This window comes from Heliconius melpomene, chromosome 3 (genome assembly GCF_056956725.1).
Source record: "Heliconius melpomene rosina isolate 202511_hmr_F chromosome 3, ASM5695672v1, whole genome shotgun sequence".
NCBI lineage: Eukaryota > Metazoa > Arthropoda > Insecta > Lepidoptera > Nymphalidae > Heliconius > Heliconius melpomene.
This window is the reverse complement of record NC_140391.1, coordinates 9,883,689-9,902,218: the sequence shown is the minus strand read 5'-3', so window position 1 is coordinate 9,902,218 and position 18,530 is coordinate 9,883,689. Positions and strand designations below refer to the sequence as shown.

Below are 18,530 nucleotides of genomic sequence, written 5' to 3'. Positions count from 1 at the left end.
GGAAGACAACAAGAAGTTAAAAAAACAATTTGATTATTTATCAATAACCTAAGTCTAATATATACATACAATTATATAATTTATAATATTATTTAAAGCTCCATTTCCATGCCTCCGTAGTTCGGCTGATTTTTTAATTTATATACCTAAAAAAAATTTTTTTTACAATTTAGCTACTTTCTTTTAGCGTTTACATCAGAAGTTCCATACTTTTATTTTACCGATAAATATTCTTCATCCTAAATAATCTTTGCTTAGCAGTCGTGTTTCTTATTTTTTTAAATTCAGCTGGTCTATCATTATCATCTACAAAATCAATTGGAACCTAAACGACGTGGACATAAATGTTTTCTAAAATATTTTTTCATACATTATTTAATCAAATTCAAATTCCAAATATTTTTTATTCTAATAGACTAATATAAGCACTTTTGTATCGTCGAATGAACATATAGATGAAAAAGCTACCACCGATTCAGAAGGCAGGCAATCTTTTATCTTTGGCTCTACTTTTAAAAATAGTAAAGTAGAGTTTCTACTTTTCGTGGTGATTAGTTGAACTGTTAACACGTGAAAGTGAACCAAGCAAATTCACTTTCACCTTTATAATATTACTTACATCGCGGTCGATGAATTGTGGCCGCTTTGAAGTTAGGCTTTAGGAACTTTTGTGGATTATTAATTTGAGAAGAAAAATAATCAAAAGTAATGAAAAATATAAATCATATTTGTACACCTAACTTCAGGGCTGTTACGACTGTACGGTAAGAATATTAGTTAAAGTATTATTCACTCTTTTCTTAACGTCCTAAATATGTAGATAATAAATAAATAAGAATATATGTTGAATTCTAAAACATATTCGGTGTACGATTTCAAAGTAATAGCAGTAAGCTCTAACCGTAGTTTAAATCTGAAATACACAGTTACATGGAAACGTGAGGGTGAGCTTTGTAGTTATTAGTCCAATTAAGGATACTGGATGTGTAGGTACGACGGGAACTAGGTCAGCCGGGCATAATTGAATTGCATTTAAAATATTGTTCTTTACATATATAATAAACTAGCGGACGCGCGCAGCTTCGCTTACTTATTTAGGGGTGAATTCTAATAAACCATGAAACATGCGTTCAATTAAATATTTTTAAGAGTCTAAATTCTAAATTCGGTGGCGATTTAAAGATTTTTCCATACAAACTTTCAACCCTTATTTCAACCTTTTAGGGTTAAAATTTTTCAAAATCCCTTTTTAGTGGATGTCCAGATGAAAGTAAACATCTGTCCAAATTCCACGTTTCTACGCACAGCGGTTACGGCTGTGCGTGCGTCAGTGAGGACAAGTCCTTTTATATATATATATAGATGACTATCAGTGTTTTATTATTATATAAATATAAATCAGGTTCACGCTGTTTCCCGCATGTAGCATGGTAGGCAGAGGGAACCTAATCTTAAGACACTCCGGTACCCATTTTTCGCCGAATTCTGGAGGTATTCCGTGTTGAATGGCGGAACTCAAACACTTTGCCTCGACACCAGAGCGAAGAAAACAAAAAATAATTAAATAATGAATTATATACATTTGAAAGGTACCGTAGAGCGCGCATACGCCAGCTGACGTCACGGGTGACACAGTTGGGGCCGTTGCGTAAGTAGCGCCGCTACTATTGAGATGCAACTGGTCGCGGCTTTTTGTATGATTGTAAGCTAAATGACGTCACATCACGTTAAGTAAGGAAAATCTACCACCTTTATTAATTAAAAAATTGCTTGTTAGTCTTTTTTTTGCTTTTGGTTAAATTTGAATAAAAATTGTGATTTAATTTTAAGTTTAATTTTCAGAAATGTTAGGGGAATTAGATATTTATTTTAGTACCTTTGTCTGGTAAAACGACATATGACGTTGAGTACCGCAACCGGAATATTTTTTAAAAGGAACGAAGTTGATAGATCGCAGTGTATTAACAACTATTTTAATAAATATCGATATTGAAGAGAGATATGATGGTGATAGAAATTTATTCTAAAATTTTTAGTAATTACTTTAGAAAAGTGTTAATTTCTACCATGATTTAGTGTTGTATAAATATAATTAAATCTATATACAGTGATGCTACGCCGATGCTACGGCTAAGCTACATTAGGTCTCCGTGGACCTTACTACGTTAAGGTCTACAATGTGCTACGGCGTAGTTTAACCTATATTATAAAAAAATATTCATATAAATTTATACATACTGTATATAACTATATAAGATTGAGTATTACGATTTCTATTTACAATAACCTCCAAGAAACAACTATTTCTGAAAAAAAAAATGTCTATTGTAACATATATTAAAATGTGTGTAAATGTAGTATTGTGATAAAATTCTCATTTTGTAAATATTTCGGGAACGGGCATAAAATCTCTTATTAAAAAATTATATCTAAGCAGTTTTAGCCGACTTCTGTAAAAGGAGGAGGTTATAAATTCGACTCTATTTTTAACAAACTTCTGTAAGAAATGCATTTTTTTTATGTTTCTTACCTCAGAACTGGGTGAATCAATTTTGATGATTCTTTTTTTATTAGAAAGCTGATGATTCTCATTTTAATGAATCAGTTCTGACAATGTTATCCACGAGAAAATCACATTAGTTTACTGATTGAAGCCGGTTTTCTAAATTTATTATTATTTTCATACTATGAGACAGAATTTTCTGCTTTTAAAAACGAAATTTTTCTATAATGCAGCTGATTATCTATGAGTAGAGGTGCCCTTGCAAAGCGTTCTTCTGTAAACAAGACAGTTGTAGGTTCGATTCTTAATATTTAATATTTTCATTTAATGGGAACGAAATGTCTTAACACTAGGTTACCAGGTTTCCCTCCGCCTACCTTGCTTTGTGCGGGATACAGCGTGATGTTAAATAAAGTAAAAACTATAGCCTTTTTAAAATACAAGACAATTTTAAAGTAATATAAAATATTACTTATATTACCACCATACAAAAGAAACATTTTAGTCTACACAAAACTAATAATCGAGAGGAAGGCGGGCGAGTCAATCTTACGCCGAACTAGAATACGCGTAAGCTATTTCCGTCAGTGCGTACAGGAATACTAGATGTTATTTTAGCTTTTTGTTATAAATAGATGCATTGTAAGTATTGACCTATATTTAAAGCCAGAATTATGTGAAAATATTCAACAGATATATCTATTTATCTATATCTTTATCTATATGTTTTTATGTGTTACTAAAATTGAGATATGACTTTTACTATGAGAGGTGCTGATTTAGCGCCTTTGGAATAGTTGGTGACATGCTGAGCACTTTCAAAAAATTAAAGTATGATGTAGAACCTCTGTTAAATCCATTTAAGGCCACGCAAGGATCAGTCGAATGAAGTTGCTGGTGCAAAATACCTCTGCTATCGAATGTTTATTGATATTTCTTTTAATTTGAATATTTTTTAAATCAAATAAATAACCAGTACGTAGATGTACATAAAAACAAATAACTCGGCTACCTCTTCATATCTCAAACACTATAAAAACAAAACTGTACAAACATTCATACATCCATACACCCATACATCTAAAGAGGGCTCGTTAAAAAATCCAGGTCGCATGTAATTAACAGTGTGATATTGAGTCGCTATCATTACGAGGGAGTGCGGAGTCATTCATAATGCAAACTTTTAACTTTGCTCTGGCTGTGTCGTTGTATCGCGACGTCGCACCGCCTTTGTGCCGGCCACTTGGTAAGAACAACCGGCTATTGTGCCCTGAATGTCTCCAACTCTGACACAATGCCTTTTGAACCGAACTTTAACTGCCCGACAGCTTTGCTGCAAGGAGACTGTTAACACAGGTGCTTACAAACAATGCTTTAAAACAATACGTTTTTGTATCAATCGACACGCTCGACACAACGTTTGTAAATAACATTTATGAAAGATTTTTTTATTCTGTTTTTCAATGATTGTAATTTATAACCAAGATTATGGTAAGGTCATATTAATTGATATGATATCTTTGTTACTTTTTTTACGTGTATTTTTATTCGACTTATAAAAGCTTTTTTTTTTATACTATAAACATACATTTGGTAGATTTTCATATAGAAATATTCCAAAATTGGCATTTTGAATAGTTTTACGGCAAAGCTTGAAACGTGCTTTTAGAGCAAAATAGCTGTGATAATGGGTAAATAAAAATAATTTTGACACACCTCCACGTGTGCCCCGAGGTCAGAGTGAAGTCGGGGGGCACGTGGGGCTCGGGGGGCACGTGGGGCTCGAGGGGCACCATTGACGCGCGTATCTCAATGGCGCAGGAACTGGGTCAGCCCGGTGACGTCAGGCATGCCCTACATACGCCGGGCGGGTCCCGGCACCAAGTTGTATGCAAGCTCTACTAAATATAGAATACTTAGATGTCACAACAAATTATTGTTTTTGGGGTTCAAGTAGATTTCGTTGGGGAAATGTCGCGAGAATTTGTGGTATAAGTAGTTTTGGTTGTTAAGACATTTAAAAGGAATGTTAATAGATATAGATTATTTTTTCCAATTAGGTTATTGTTATAAGATTTGCGTAAGGAATAATGAAAGCAAAATAATAATGAGATTCATAAGTGAACGGAGAAATACTGTTCTTGTCTCTTCTTCTTATTCAAATATATAGGTACATATATTATATATAGTTAGTTGATTGGCTAAAATAAATGTAACCTATTTTTTTAGCTTGACTTTTAGTTTCATGCTGTATGTATCTCGCAAATAGCAAGGTAACCAGAAAGAACCTGGGAACCCAATGTTGAGACGCTTCATTCCCATTAAGACACTTTGATCTTCATTTCTAACTCAACGCCGAGCTTTACTTCGTTACCAGAGCGAGGATATGAAAATATTCAATATTTCAATTCCTCGAGTGGAAACCGAACCCAACACATGTCCCGTTTTACTTGCATGTTTGTGCCCCTGCGTTACGACTGGCATAACTATTTTTTTTTTATATTTTAATATTTAATTATAATAAATATTTTATTACTTTTTTAATACTTTGCCGATTGAGATATGAAGTTACAGCCAATGTGTGAAACTAACTAAACCTTGATTGAAGTAAAACATATTAAAATTGAAAACTAATGTAATTTCCCTAGCGGCATGTTTTACGTCCATAAATAGTACGAACTCATACAAATAATTACATATGAGTAATCTATTTTTGTATACACTTTGACAAATTATAGCATAAAGCAACGAATAAGTATATTTATTATATGGAATTGTTTATATCTAATGAAAAAGACTCCTAGTTTAAGCCCGGAGGAATTGAAGTATAAAAATTTATGGGTTAATAAATAAATAATGTTCTATATTTGGAATATTAGTGTAATTAATTTAAATAAAACACTGTTTGGTCCATCTCTTATTAGGGCTCCGTACCTTTTAAGGAAAAATTCCCATTTTTCCTTTATAAGATCACTTTATTGTCCGTGTGTCCGTCTGTCAAGAGCCTTTATCTAAGGAACGCTTGAACATATCGAGTTGAAATTCAAACCACGCCATATATCAAGAATTCAATTCAATTCAATTCAAACCATATACTCAGATCTATGGACATATCTTTTTTAAGGAAATGTATTTCTACATTTACTTAAAAAAAGATATATCCGTTTATATCGCAAAAGACGTGTATTTTGACACTATACAGGGAATCAAAACTCATAGGGTACTTCCGGTTGAACTAGAATTATGAAATCTGTAGGTACCTATTACTTGTTCAGGAAAAAATCTGATAACTATACAACTGTAGTTAAATCTCTCTGTCTAAATGATAAATTCCAGCGTTCAACGCCGCATATTCAGAGAAATTCAACTTTGCGCTTTCTGTCACTTGGTAACGAAAGAGTTTTATAATTATATAGATTATTAAATTACCTTTTTTGCATATGCAAGGAAACTTAAATTGTCAACTTTTATAAATTATTCTTCCATTGGATTTACAATAGTGAAAGCAAGACCATCAGTGGGCAAGTCCAACTCGCACTTGCCCTTTTTACTTATGCTACATGATTGGATTTGGAGGAATTGGATTGAAGAGGAGGATTTTAGTTTAGTGTAACCGCTCTGGCACGAGAAACCTCAGCTCAGCTCGTTAAGCTCCCCCCCCACTTAACACTCAATACGTAAAAAGGCAAGCTGCATGCGGGATAAAGCGTGAATCTAAAACAGTGACAGTGGTGGTGATGACCCTTCTCAAATAAAAGAAAGAACTGAATAAAAAAAATTATAAAATATTCGTATTTTCTTCTTATTTATAATAAATATCTAATTGCAGGTAAGGGTAGAATGAGGGCGCCCACACGAGTATCTGTTCCAGTTGTGGACGGCATTGTCTCTCGCGCTGTGACGTCTCCATATTGTTGTTGGTGACGAGTGTGGGACGCCGGTGGCGCGGTGTGAATGTTATCTCGAAAAGGAAGTTCTATTCAGTAGTATTAAATAAGCATAGTAAGCTTTTGTAGCAAGATAGGTATTTATTTGTTTTTTTTTATTAAATGTATATGTAATTTTTTCTGTAGTTTTAAGATATGATTGCTTTTATAATGCAATGTTTGAGATAATGTAGGTTAAGGAGGTGTCCCTATAATAATAGAGGATTTCTGTCAATTTTTACAGAAAGGTAATAGGAAAAGAACTGTTTTAAAAGTCCGCACAAATAAAATTGTAGGCGACGACTAGAGTACAACCGATACTTTCACGCTGTATCTCGAACGCAGAACGCAGAACGCAGGTATTGCGTATAAAGTGGCGGAAGTCATCACCGAGATTTTGCCATGGTGCCAGAAAGTGCCAGTAATGAAAATTATAAATAATAGTTCGTTCGAGTCAGAATCGAACCCTCAGTCGTCGCGTTACAGTGATACCCTATTGCACACAACACATCGGCCTCTTTTACTCTATTATTTCTATTTTTACATTAAATGTAAAGTATTAGTCTTAGTAAGTCATGTGAAATATGCGCTATTTAAAATTAGCTACAAAATTTATACTGCTACAAACGCCATTTTAGCTCAATGAAATGTAGCCTTTTACACACATTAACATACGATTTTTGCTTCGAATCGGAAGATTCGATGCAATTCCTAAGGAGTTAGGAATTGCAAATTTTTCGTAAATCACCGCTAGCATAGTAGTATGCTAGTAGTAATAAGGTAGTAGAGTAGTAGTATTCTACTAGTTTATTACTACTCTAACCACAATATGTGCGATGGCTGAAAAGTATATAGAGTGATTATAGAATGGGAAAAAGTGAACTAAGAAAGGGAAACAAAGATTATACATATAAAGATAGAGACGAGACGCTTTTTTAGTGAAGGCTATCTTTTGACTTCGTGCGTTGGCTTGGTAGGCGCTTCGGTCAAAGTTAGTAGAACTAAATTATAGATTATAAAATTATCTATAAAAATTGTTGTAATACTTCGTTCATTGTTTCTCAGGATCATAATTTCTGAGTTATTCTAAAAGTAATTGTTTTTGTGAGTTGTTTGGTAAGTGATTTTTTTAAATTGACAATTTTTAGCTAAAAATATTAACTAATAGTAAACAACGATGAAACAGCCTGGAATAATTCCGAATATATTAATTGAAAAGCATTCTTTCTGTAAGTTGTAATAATTCTATAAAAAACCATTATTTGTAGAAATATTATAACTTACAGAAAGTGTGCGAAAATGATTAAAAGTCTGTTAATAAGTAGATAATAATTTTTAAAAAATTCATCGAAATAATTTACAAATAATAATGTCCTGCTCATATCTTTTAGTATTACAGCAAATATATTTTATAACTTATTTTTAGTAACCAAAAAAATATTATTCTGTTAAAAGCTGTCATAAAAACAATATAAACAAGTGTATAAAATATTTCAATATATTCCAACTATAGTAAAATGAACACACGGTATATCCCATAGTCCCCTCTACGCTACTTCTTGTATAAGCATCTTAGACGCGTCGTTTTTCTCTCAAAGTGAAGTAATCAATAGAGTAGGATAGTTAGCCGACGCCATAGTAGGTACCACTCGTTCGGTAGTAACCTCTATACCTTCCTTTAATATTACTTCAATTAAAACAATGCAATGCGAGGGAAACTTTCTATGTTATAGAGCTATTGTAGAGTGGATAAATAAGGAAGATAATTTTTAACTTTCCCTAAATTAAGCGAGAAAAAAAACTGGGGTTTCTTAATGGAACTCTGGTTTAGTCATTTATTCTGATAAAATATACACTTCAAAAGTAAAAGATCGAATTCATCGAATATCTACGGTAATGTCGATATATAGAAATGGAATTTTTAATGGCAGCCAAGGAGATTCCTATAGTACAATCCTACAGTACAATCCATACAATACTTAAAATACGTTTTAATGTTGTCATATAAAGTTTAGATAAAGTAGAGCCTGAAGTATATTTAAGGGATTTTTCACAAGTTATAATAGAATAAGGTTCCACGTTGCAATCCTAAGGGACAAAAGGGTGACCGCGCATACTCTCGTAGTTTCAGGACATCTATCTCTCTATAGTACCTACTAAGTATATGGTCGAGCATCCTGCCCCGAACAGGGATGGCCACTTACCAGTCGGTGGGCTTATCTAGCAGGTCGAGATCACCAAGCTGGGGCAGGGAGGGGACGCGCCCCGCCCCGCGCCGCTAGGAAAAAACCTCATACAAAACAGATCGATCGATATGAACGTTCACTCGTTTCGCCGTCACGTTTCTTTTTCAGTTGATATCAAATCTTTGCCTTTGCCTTTCCCGCTTTATACCTGTGATTGGAACTTAATGTGAGACATAACTAGGGTTAACTTAGAATAGGAAAAGGAAAAATTTTGAGGTTTTTGGAAATAAAAGAAGCACGCAGATTCTTCTCAAAGTTAAGGTGAAGGTCGAGTTCGAAACATTGGGGTTACGATATACTCTCTAGTATCGTGGACTCGGTCAGTGGTCGATGACTCTGAATTGCAGGAATTGGGAACTCGGATCTGGTTGTGGTCTGGAGAGGGTCGCAGGTTGTCGGGGACACGCCCGGGCGGGTTGCATAACGCTGGTCGTGCTGTGCGCGCGGGGCGCATGCGCGGCGCCTACCTTCGCAGACGTAGCCCTGCCCGATGAGCCCCCACAGCAGGTCCGAGCAGTGGTGGCAGTACGTGGGCTTGTGGAAGGTCTTCTTGGCGAAGGAGTGGGTGCGTTGGGGCGCGGGCGCGGCCTGCGCCATGGCGGGCGCGCGGGCCGGGCCGGGCGGGCGCGCTACTCATGCCGCGGCGCCAAAGGGCGCGCCGCGCTCTCCGAGCGGCTGTCGCGGCCCACCATCGCGGCGCGTCTGCCGCCCGCGCCCGCCCGCCCTCCGCGCCCTTCCGCGCCCTCCGCGCCCCCGCGCACATCCGCGCTCCCGCGCCGCCGCCGTCGCAACCTGTGCACGCCGTCCCGCACGATCGATATATCTATCCACAATACAAGGATATCCAATGATATCGCCATATGATTCTCATTTATCTTAAAAATAAACAATTAAACAAAATTTGTCGAAAAATGGAATCGACTTATTATAAAAATTAAGTTATATTTATCATTTTAAACATATGGTTAGCTAAAATAAAAAGTATTTTATAACACAAATATATTCAATAAAGAGAGTATTTTAAACAATAAAATATATATTAACAAATAACAAAAAACAATTCCGACCCGACGTCCTTACAAGTAGAAACGTAGCGCAGAGCGCGCGCGTGCGCTGAGCGACCTCCAATCGAAAAAGCTCTTGTTTACAATACTCGGAGGCTCGGGGCGCTCGGGGGGCGCTCGGGGCGCTGGGGGCGCTCGGGCAGCATCCTCGGTCCTCTGGCGCCCGGCAGACGCCAGCGCCACGCAGGCGCCGGAGCTCTCACTATTGACAGTATCCATACACTACGTTTAGGGGAAGTAGCACTGGTCGTACTATTAAATAAGAAATATTCGCTCTATTGACACTATTTACGAACCAAATTTAAGCGAATTAGCACTATTAACACCAATTGTTCCTTATTTCATATATTACGTTCAAAGAGTACAATTAACATTTTTTACTATTTACGTTTTAATTATATCAGATAAAGTTTCTGTGACTGTCGTGGCGCTGCAGCACAATTGTGTGACTGTAAAGCGACGGTTGCGGGTTCGATCCCCACTCGTAGAAGTGAAATATTTATTTATGTTTATATTTCCGTTTCTTCGCTCTCGTGTCGAAGCAAAGCGTGGCGTTGAGTCCTGCCACTCAACACGCAATGCCTCCAGAATTCGGCAGAAAGTGGAGAACGTAGTGTCCTAACACTAGGTTCCCTCTACCTATCCTGCTATGATGAAAAAACTTGTGGTATATCTATATAAAATACTGCTCATAGTTGAAGAAGACGTTAGGAATAAGTAAAATAAAATCTTTTAGAAGAATTTTCAGTGTTAATAATGCTTCTCGAAATTACGTGTATACTTCTTTTTTATCTTTGTAACTATCTTTATTTTTTTATATCGAATAAGTCATTAAGTAGTAGTATTCTATAAGAATTCTTATCTTACATTGATAATTAATATATAAATGCACTTAATTTTGAGATATAACATTCAGGAATATATCTAATTCAATATGTCTAAGCATACAATAATTTATAATAATACAAATATGTCTTAAATAACTTGCCATACTACAATCGTCGGTTCAAATCAGGTGCAAGAAAACGTGTGTAGTTTTAAGTCGATAATGAAAGGCCGGGTCACCATAGTTAAAAGACTCTATTTCCATACATTTTATATTTTTCTTAGTGACTTCAAAAAGTAAGTGACCATGTAACTGTTTAAAATATCCAGTACCTGAAGCGTAGAGGGTAGGGTGTGGATTTAATCGGTCGGAAAGCCACGGCTGGCTCGTTGCGCTATTTATACTTCACCCTACCCTGCTGTCGCCAGATGAATATAGTAGATGTCCTACACCCACAAGGGTAGGGTAGGGTTTTAGGCAGCAGTACAAACTGCTGCCTAAAATTTTGATGAGAAATAATAACTCTAGAATATCTAAAAATTTAACACTTTTGAATTTGATTTGTATTGCCTGGTCATTTCTTTATAGCAAACCTGGTAAATTGAGATTTGAGTACACAAGTAATAAAATGTATAGATGAACTTTCTTCTATTTATATTACACAAAGCTCTTCTTCATTTCTTCTATTTATATTGTGGCGCAGTGAAATAAACATTTTTTTAGCTTTACGCTGTATCTCGAAAACTCATAGCAGAGCAGGCAGAGGGAACCTGGGAACATAGTGTTAAGACACTCCGTTCTTATTAAGACCGTTCCCCATTTTCTGTCAAATTCTGGCATTGTGTGTTGAAGCTAAATGGCGGAATTCAACGCCGTGTTTGCCTCGTTACTGTAGAGGTAGGAAATGAAAATATTAAATATTTAATTTCTTCAACTAGAAATGGAACCCACAACATTTCGATTTAAATAATTGGAACAATAAAAATTTTGTGCTAAAACGTGGTTAATTATAAATTTTAATGGATTTAGAATGCAGTGAGCCATTGCCTATTATTGTTAGCGTGTGAAGTAACGGTACCTACTCGGTCGGAAGTCCGTTATAGTGCAGCATAAACCAGTTTTTATCAGTCCAAAACATTTTCTTTTCTATTTTTTATTAAAAAATTGTTTAGTCAGTTCATTTACTTATTATTAACAATTAGTCGGCGTTTATTGAATACGGTTAAATATATTTACATATTTTATTAGTGACTAATTTGTCATATCATATTTTTTAAAGAAATTGTTCCGTGTGGTAAGTAATTTTGGCCATACGTGATTATTTTCGTTCTATTTGATTTATAAAAAAATCTATTTTATGTAATAACGAAATTAAAAGATTCCTTCAATTGAATTTTATTATGTAATTTTTAATAAGAAGATTATATAAAATTACATGTTTTATGGTAAGTAGATCTCAAAAAGAACACGGGTTATCAACAAATTTATAATAAAAACAAACCAATCATTTGCTTTATCGCATTACGCTAAACAATGTTATTTAATCTTTATAAGATTCTGTAAAAGTAATAAAATATAAAACGTGGAGATAATATGTAATCAGTTAAAATTTTTAATAAACAGCTTACTCACTACACAGCGTGCTAGTTTTCGAACGAGTCGTGTCATAATAGAATAGAATATAAATTGTCAAAATCAAAAAATGATTGAAGAAACACGGAAGAAAACTTTTTTAGGATTTGATTTTAGTACGCAAAGGGTAAGATTTTTTCTTTTAATTATTTTTTACAAGTGCTATATTTTTCTGCCAGTACCTATATTTTTTTAAACAATTACTTTACTAATCTAATTAAAATGTTTCCTATATTTAGTCACCGCTTATTAGTATTTGGTAAAAATATTTTTAAAATGTAAGTTTTGTTAATTTTAACATAATATAGTGTAGAAATAATCTTTGGCACTGTAAAGTAAAATCTTATGATAGCGCATTGATATGATCTAAGATAAAGTAATTTGTGAAAGTGAATGAAAATATTTTGTGGAACTTAGGCCGCAAGATATAAATACTATATAGTAATTAAATATAAATAAAATTATTTTTATTATTAATTATTATTGACTTGATTAATAAATATTATTTTGTGGTTTTTTTAGTTAAAAGCTGTTGTTATTGATGAAAATTATGTGGTACAGCAAGAGGCAGATGTTGAGTTTGATGTGGAACTTCCTGAATTTAGGTTAGACATTTTTTATAGATACTTTCACTACTTGAAACTGTAATATTTAAACTTTATTTATCTAAAATTACTTTTTCATTTAAGTATATAATATGTCAATAGAACTGCGGGAGGTGTTATCAGAGGGGAGGATGGAGAGGTGACATCACCACCCCTTCTATGGGTAAAGGCTTTGGACATGGTGATGGATAAACTGATAGTTGCTGGAGTTGATTTCTCTAATGTGGATGCTTTATCAGGAGCTGCACAGGTATGATATTAAAAACAAAACTATACATATGATTAATCATACTTAATAAATCCTAAAAATATATATTTTAAAAATATTATATAGTTTATATATTGAGGTAATTGTGGTTTGATAAGACATCATCCAACTTTATGTAAACATAAAGTGAAGTAAAGCTGAAAAAGAAAACATTTTTAAGAAAATTTGTATTTATTGTTACCATATTGTATTAGTGTCATGTATTACTAGTGGAAAATATATTTTCATTTATCTTTTATTGAAGATAAATGAATTCATTTTCATTCATTTTTCACTAATGAAGAAAACAAAGATAATCAACCTACATCAAAACTAAATTTAAAAATGTGAACTACTACTCATACCCAAAAATAATTTTAGAAATGGTAATAGTTACTAACATACCTTATGACTTTTTAATTTTACAAAACTATTCTTATTTTCTAGCAACATGGCTCAGTATGGTGGGCAAAAGGTTCAGAAGCTAAATTAGCTGCCTTGTCCGGGGATCAGTTCTTACATACACAACTTGCTACATGTTTTATAGTTGACTCTCCAGTATGGATGGATTCCAGTACTAGTGTGGATTGTAGGGCTTTAGAAGAATCTATTGGGGGACCTGAGGTATAAGCCCTTTTAAAATTAATAACAATTAAGCAAATTTTAGAGACTATTGTGGTTTAACAGCAGTGTCTTTGTGTCAATGTGATGGTTGTGGGTTTGATTCCTACTTGCTCAAATGAATTCTTTTCTTAGTACTGGTAACTGGAGAAAACATATTGTTATATACTGTTACTACAGACAATGTCTCAAAAAATTGTGGTAGTGCTTGGAGAGTGTAGTGTTTTAACATTATGTTCCCTCTGCCTTCTGTGCTATATGCAGAATACAGAGTAATGCTACAACATTTTGTATTATATTATTTTTTGTTTCAATGCTTGTGAGGTGGGCCTAAAGTGCAACACAGTTTTATATGGAGGTGGTTAATATAACACAAAATGGTTTTTGTATACATTTTGTTAAATAATAAAAAAGGAGCTTCATCTTTTTTACCAATACCAAAGTAGAAAAGGGGAATTAGTGTTAACACATTTTCCCACATACCACTTAATTTTCGAGGCTTTAGCAAGGAAACAATAATATTTTTTCCACTGAGTGGGAGTCAAACTCACAACTGCCGTTATTATAAATACACATTATGCTGTGCGCCACGACGAAAAAAATATTTAGAAAATGTTCTTTTTTTCAGGCATTGGCCAAGATCACAGGTTCAAGAGCATATGAAAGATTCACCGGTGTTCAAATAAGAAAAATTTATAGAACTAGATCAAGGGCATATCATGCTACTGAAAGAATATCTTTAGTGTCTTCCTTTGCATGTTCTCTTTTTGTGGGGAAAATTGCACCAATTGACCTTTCGGATGGTTCTGGAATGAATTTACTTGATATTCATAATAAAAAATGGTGTGAAAAAGCTTTGAAAGTAAGAAATGTTTTAAATATCTTGATAGTAAACTGTTGCCAACTTCAAAAAATCTTGCTAGCTACAAAAAAAATAATGGTGTTACAGTTATCTCATTTATTCGGTTTTTTAGGTCTGTGGAGATGATTCTTTGAAGGACAAGTTAGGTGATCCTATTCCTACTGCTTCAGTAGTAGGAACTATATCACCATATTATCTTCAACGCTATGGGTTCAAATCTGATTGTAAGGTGGTTGCTTTCACTGGAGATAATTGTTCTGCTCTAGCTGGTATATATAACACTAAATATATGTTTTTTATTTTTCTTTCTACTCTTGCCCAATACAGCATGATGATATAAAAGATATATACAAAATAAAATTATTATATTAATTTATTCATTCATACAATAAAACCCTTGGCTTGTATTTTGATTTCTTGATATCAAAAACTGGTATCTTATCTAGAATATCAAGACATAATGGTCTTATAAGTGACAATCTCGAGTGCTACAGCTTTACAAATGTATGATAAGATTATAGAAATATAAATATTATTATTACTTTGTTTAAGGCAAATAAATTGTATATATAATGATTATATTTTCAAATACCCTAAAATCAAAGATTTGGATCCCGAAAATCAAAGACTTACGAAATAAATTATAATGGGGTTGATATTTGCTTAACAATGTTTATTACACTTTCCAGGACTTCGCCTCCGTTCTGGCTGGGTAGGGCTGAGCCTGGGTACAAGCGATACATTACTGCTAGGTTTAGACTCCCCGGCGGCACCCCTAGCCGGCCACATACTTGTTGGGCCCACCAGCGCCCCCTATATGGCCCTACTCTGTTTTGCAAATGGATCCCTAACACGGCAAAATCATAGAGATAGATTAGTGGGGCAGAGTTGGGAGGCCTTTAATGATCTGCTTCGGGCAACTGTTAGAGGAAATATGGGGTATATGGGTAAGTCGTTGTTATATATATTTAGTAATATTTTTATTTTAGTTTTATTCCACTTATACTAGGGTGAGCAGGTAGAATTTATTGCCAAGACATTCTGTGCTCTCTAATTAGAATGTCGAAACTAGTTATAAAACAAAATATTATTATTGAGTTCGTCGTGGCACAGGGGTACCAGAGTGTGACCCTCCCTCGAGGGAATGAATTATAATTTATTAATATTTTCATTTCTTCGCTAGGGCAAAAGCCCGGCGTTGAGTTCGTAACAATGAATTGAAAGTGGGGTACGTAGTGACGTAATACGTGATTGCCCTCCCTGCTGTGAGCGGGATACAACGTGAAGTTGATTTATTTATTTTTTTAAAGTATGATTTTATACACATTTACAGGTATTTACTACGATACAGCCGAAATACTACCACGAGTGAAACCTGGCAATTATCTACAAGCGAATGGTAAGAAGGTAGAACGTGTTGCTCCGCAGTTTGAAGCGAGAGCGTTGTTGGAAGGACAGGCGGTCGCCAGGAGAGCGCATGCGGAGGATATGGGATTCAAACTCGGTAAGAATAATTACGGAGCAAGTGTGTATTTTATATTTGGGTGTTTTTTATATGACTTTTTGTATGAAGGCCAGTGGTGGCACAGGTTGTGACTGTAAAAGCTACTGCTTGTGGGTTCGAACCCCATTCGAGGAAATGAAATATATATGTAAATTTATATTTTCATTTCTTCGCTCTAGTCCGCCACTCAGCACGCAATGCCTCCAGAATTCGGCGGAAATTGAGGAACGGAGCGTCCTAACACTAGGTTCCCTCTGTCTACCCTGCTAAGTACGGTATACATTGTGAAGCTGATTTGTTTTGATGTGCCAGAGTCGTCGTCGCGCGTGGTGGCGACGGGTGGCGCGTCCGTCAACGCAGCGCTGCTACAGATATTCGCGGACGTGTTCAACATGCCGGTCTACGTCCAGGTCTGCCATATTTTAAAATGTTTACCTTTAATATAATTCTATTAAGTTGCGATTAATAATAGGTTGTTGTTGTCATCAACTGGCCATGAGACCGGTTGATGACAACAACAAGTGGCGTAGGCGTATAAGTGTGTACAGCGGGGGTATAGTACGCGACGATTGTGTGTTTGATTCCCATTCGAGGGAATGAATAATAATTTATTAATATTTTAATTACTTAGATTTAAGTATCAAGGCAAACCATGACTTTTTTTTTATATTGAATAGGCTTGCGTTTGACCGCATCAAGTTACATACATACTTTGAGTTCGGCCACATAAAATGCCTGAAAAATTCGGCGTAAAGCGGGGAATGAAGTATCTATGTGGGAGTTACAACATGAAGCTAAGGTAAAAAAAAAGAATTTAATAATATCAATATCAAGAAATTGCCTCGTTTTAGGATCAGCACGCTAATGCCGCTCTACTGGGCGCCGCTATTCGCGCTGCGGAAGTTTGGAGTGAAGACAGCGGTGTCAAGCTATCTGGTACGTATTTGGAAAAGAAGTGTCTTAATGCCAATGGAATGTCTTAAACACTAGGTTCCCAGTTTCCCTCTGCTATTGAAAGGTACGGTAGACAACGTGAATAAAAAGAATATTTTTTAAGTTTATTTCAACTTAACGCTATATCCCGTATATAGCAAAGTAGGAAGAAAGAACATTATATTAGTACACTCCGTTTCCTACACTCCGCCCAAATACCAGTGCGACAATAAGAAAATAATTCTTTCCCCCAAATAGAACCCACAATTGTCGCATTAACAAATAGACAAATTTCAATTCCAATTGCAGCACGATGACTGAATCATTATTTGTTTAATTAACATAACGAAAAATAATAATTATTTTTACCAATATAGGTTCTGAACCAACAGTGTCACCGGTAGCGAAGCCCTACCCCGATGCGGAAAGAATTTACGCACCGATGCTAGACAGATACAGGGAAATGATAAAAGACATTCCTACATTACAATAACTTGTATTGAATATTATTGTATATCTTAATAGGACAGTAAGCATGAAATATGTCCAACAAGTGTGGGTTCAAATTTTGTTATGATAAAATTAAAAGTTTTTTTCTTATATCGAGAGAAACTATCAGGCCAAGACTCTTAGACCATACTGTATAGTTGTCATTAGTGGGTTGTAGTTCCACAATGAGCAAATTACCTGGGATAAAAAACTATAAATGAAAAACAATCGTTTATAGGCAAATAAAAAATGCAATTTATATTATATAATTCAATATGACAACACTTATTTAGTACTACACATTCCTAGCACGAACTAGTTAACTTAAAATTCTAGCACCTACCAACACTGACTTAAAATATATAGAACACTAAATAATACATGAAGCAATCTCATTATTTCTAAAAAAAGAATTTATATTTTTACTTTATTTGTATTATATTTTGTTTCTAAGCATAAATGAAAATAGCTAAAGCTTTAAAAAAATAATTTTATTTTATATTCATTAATTTCTTATTGTCAAGTTTCTAATTTAAAAGTGGTGTGATAATATTTGTTATTAATATCGTTAACATTCCAAATTTGTTTATTTTGTTATCTTTTGAAAGTTTAAGAAAAATTGTACGAATAAATCTGATTCTATTCCAATTTCATTGCCATAATATAAAAGATGGCTTAAGTTAAAAAAAACCCAAAATATTAAAACTGACATAGTCATAAAAATAGTACTAAATGTTATCTATGCAGTAATGACCATGACACATAAATCTTTTAGCTATTATGAAAAAATATATATAATATAATGTGTATATTTTAATTCCACTCTCCTATATAGTGTCCAAGGGGCAAAATTGATTGAACTGGCTACCCGAATGGGTAGGAGTTGAAATCTGAGTACATTATATTTTATTGACATTCCATAATATATTAGCTAAATATACATTTTTATATATCTGTAAAATCTATTTTTGTAGACATATTTATTTGTTATATAGAAAAATATATATAATGCTTGTTAAAAATTTACATGTTTTTTAATAAAAAATTGCTTACATTATTTGGTTTTAATTTA

General features: G+C 34.2%; 2 protein-coding genes across 6 annotated transcripts in view; one reads left to right on the top strand and one right to left on the bottom strand.

Annotated features, from left to right (window-relative positions):
* Window positions 1–9,384, bottom strand: part of LOC146540147 (diacylglycerol kinase theta) — a 30,416-nt gene extending 21,032 nt beyond the window's left edge. For all 3 annotated transcript variants that reach the window (XM_085207352.1, XM_085207350.1, XM_085207353.1), the window contains exon 1: window positions 9,143–9,384. In XM_085207352.1, the coding sequence (XP_085063478.1) occupies window positions 9,143–9,272 (130 nt within the window). In that variant the 5' untranslated portion in view covers window positions 9,273–9,384. The remainder of the gene's footprint in view (window positions 1–9,142) is intronic.
* Window positions 9,385–11,840: 2,456 nt separating this feature from the next.
* On the top strand, window positions 11,841–18,512 carry LOC146540146 (xylulose kinase). Of its 3 annotated transcripts, XM_085207346.1 has the most exons (12): window positions 11,841–11,859; window positions 12,189–12,324; window positions 12,720–12,802; window positions 12,905–13,052; window positions 13,497–13,673; window positions 14,299–14,532; window positions 14,645–14,801; window positions 15,222–15,479; window positions 15,866–16,036; window positions 16,349–16,446; window positions 16,888–16,972; window positions 17,347–18,512. In XM_085207346.1, exons 2-12 carry the CDS (start codon window positions 12,268–12,270, stop codon window positions 17,460–17,462), a joined length of 1,584 nt encoding a protein of 527 aa, XP_085063472.1. In that variant the 5' UTR covers window positions 11,841–11,859; window positions 12,189–12,267; the 3' UTR covers window positions 17,463–18,512. The 3 variants fall into 3 exon arrangements, with proteins under 3 accessions (XP_085063472.1, XP_085063474.1, XP_085063475.1); XM_085207348.1 differs by lacking the exon at window positions 11,841–11,859 and having other exon boundaries at window positions 12,170–12,324; XM_085207349.1 differs by lacking the exon at window positions 11,841–11,859 and having other exon boundaries at window positions 12,270–12,324; window positions 12,887–13,052.
* Window positions 18,513–18,530: the final 18 nt, after the last annotated feature.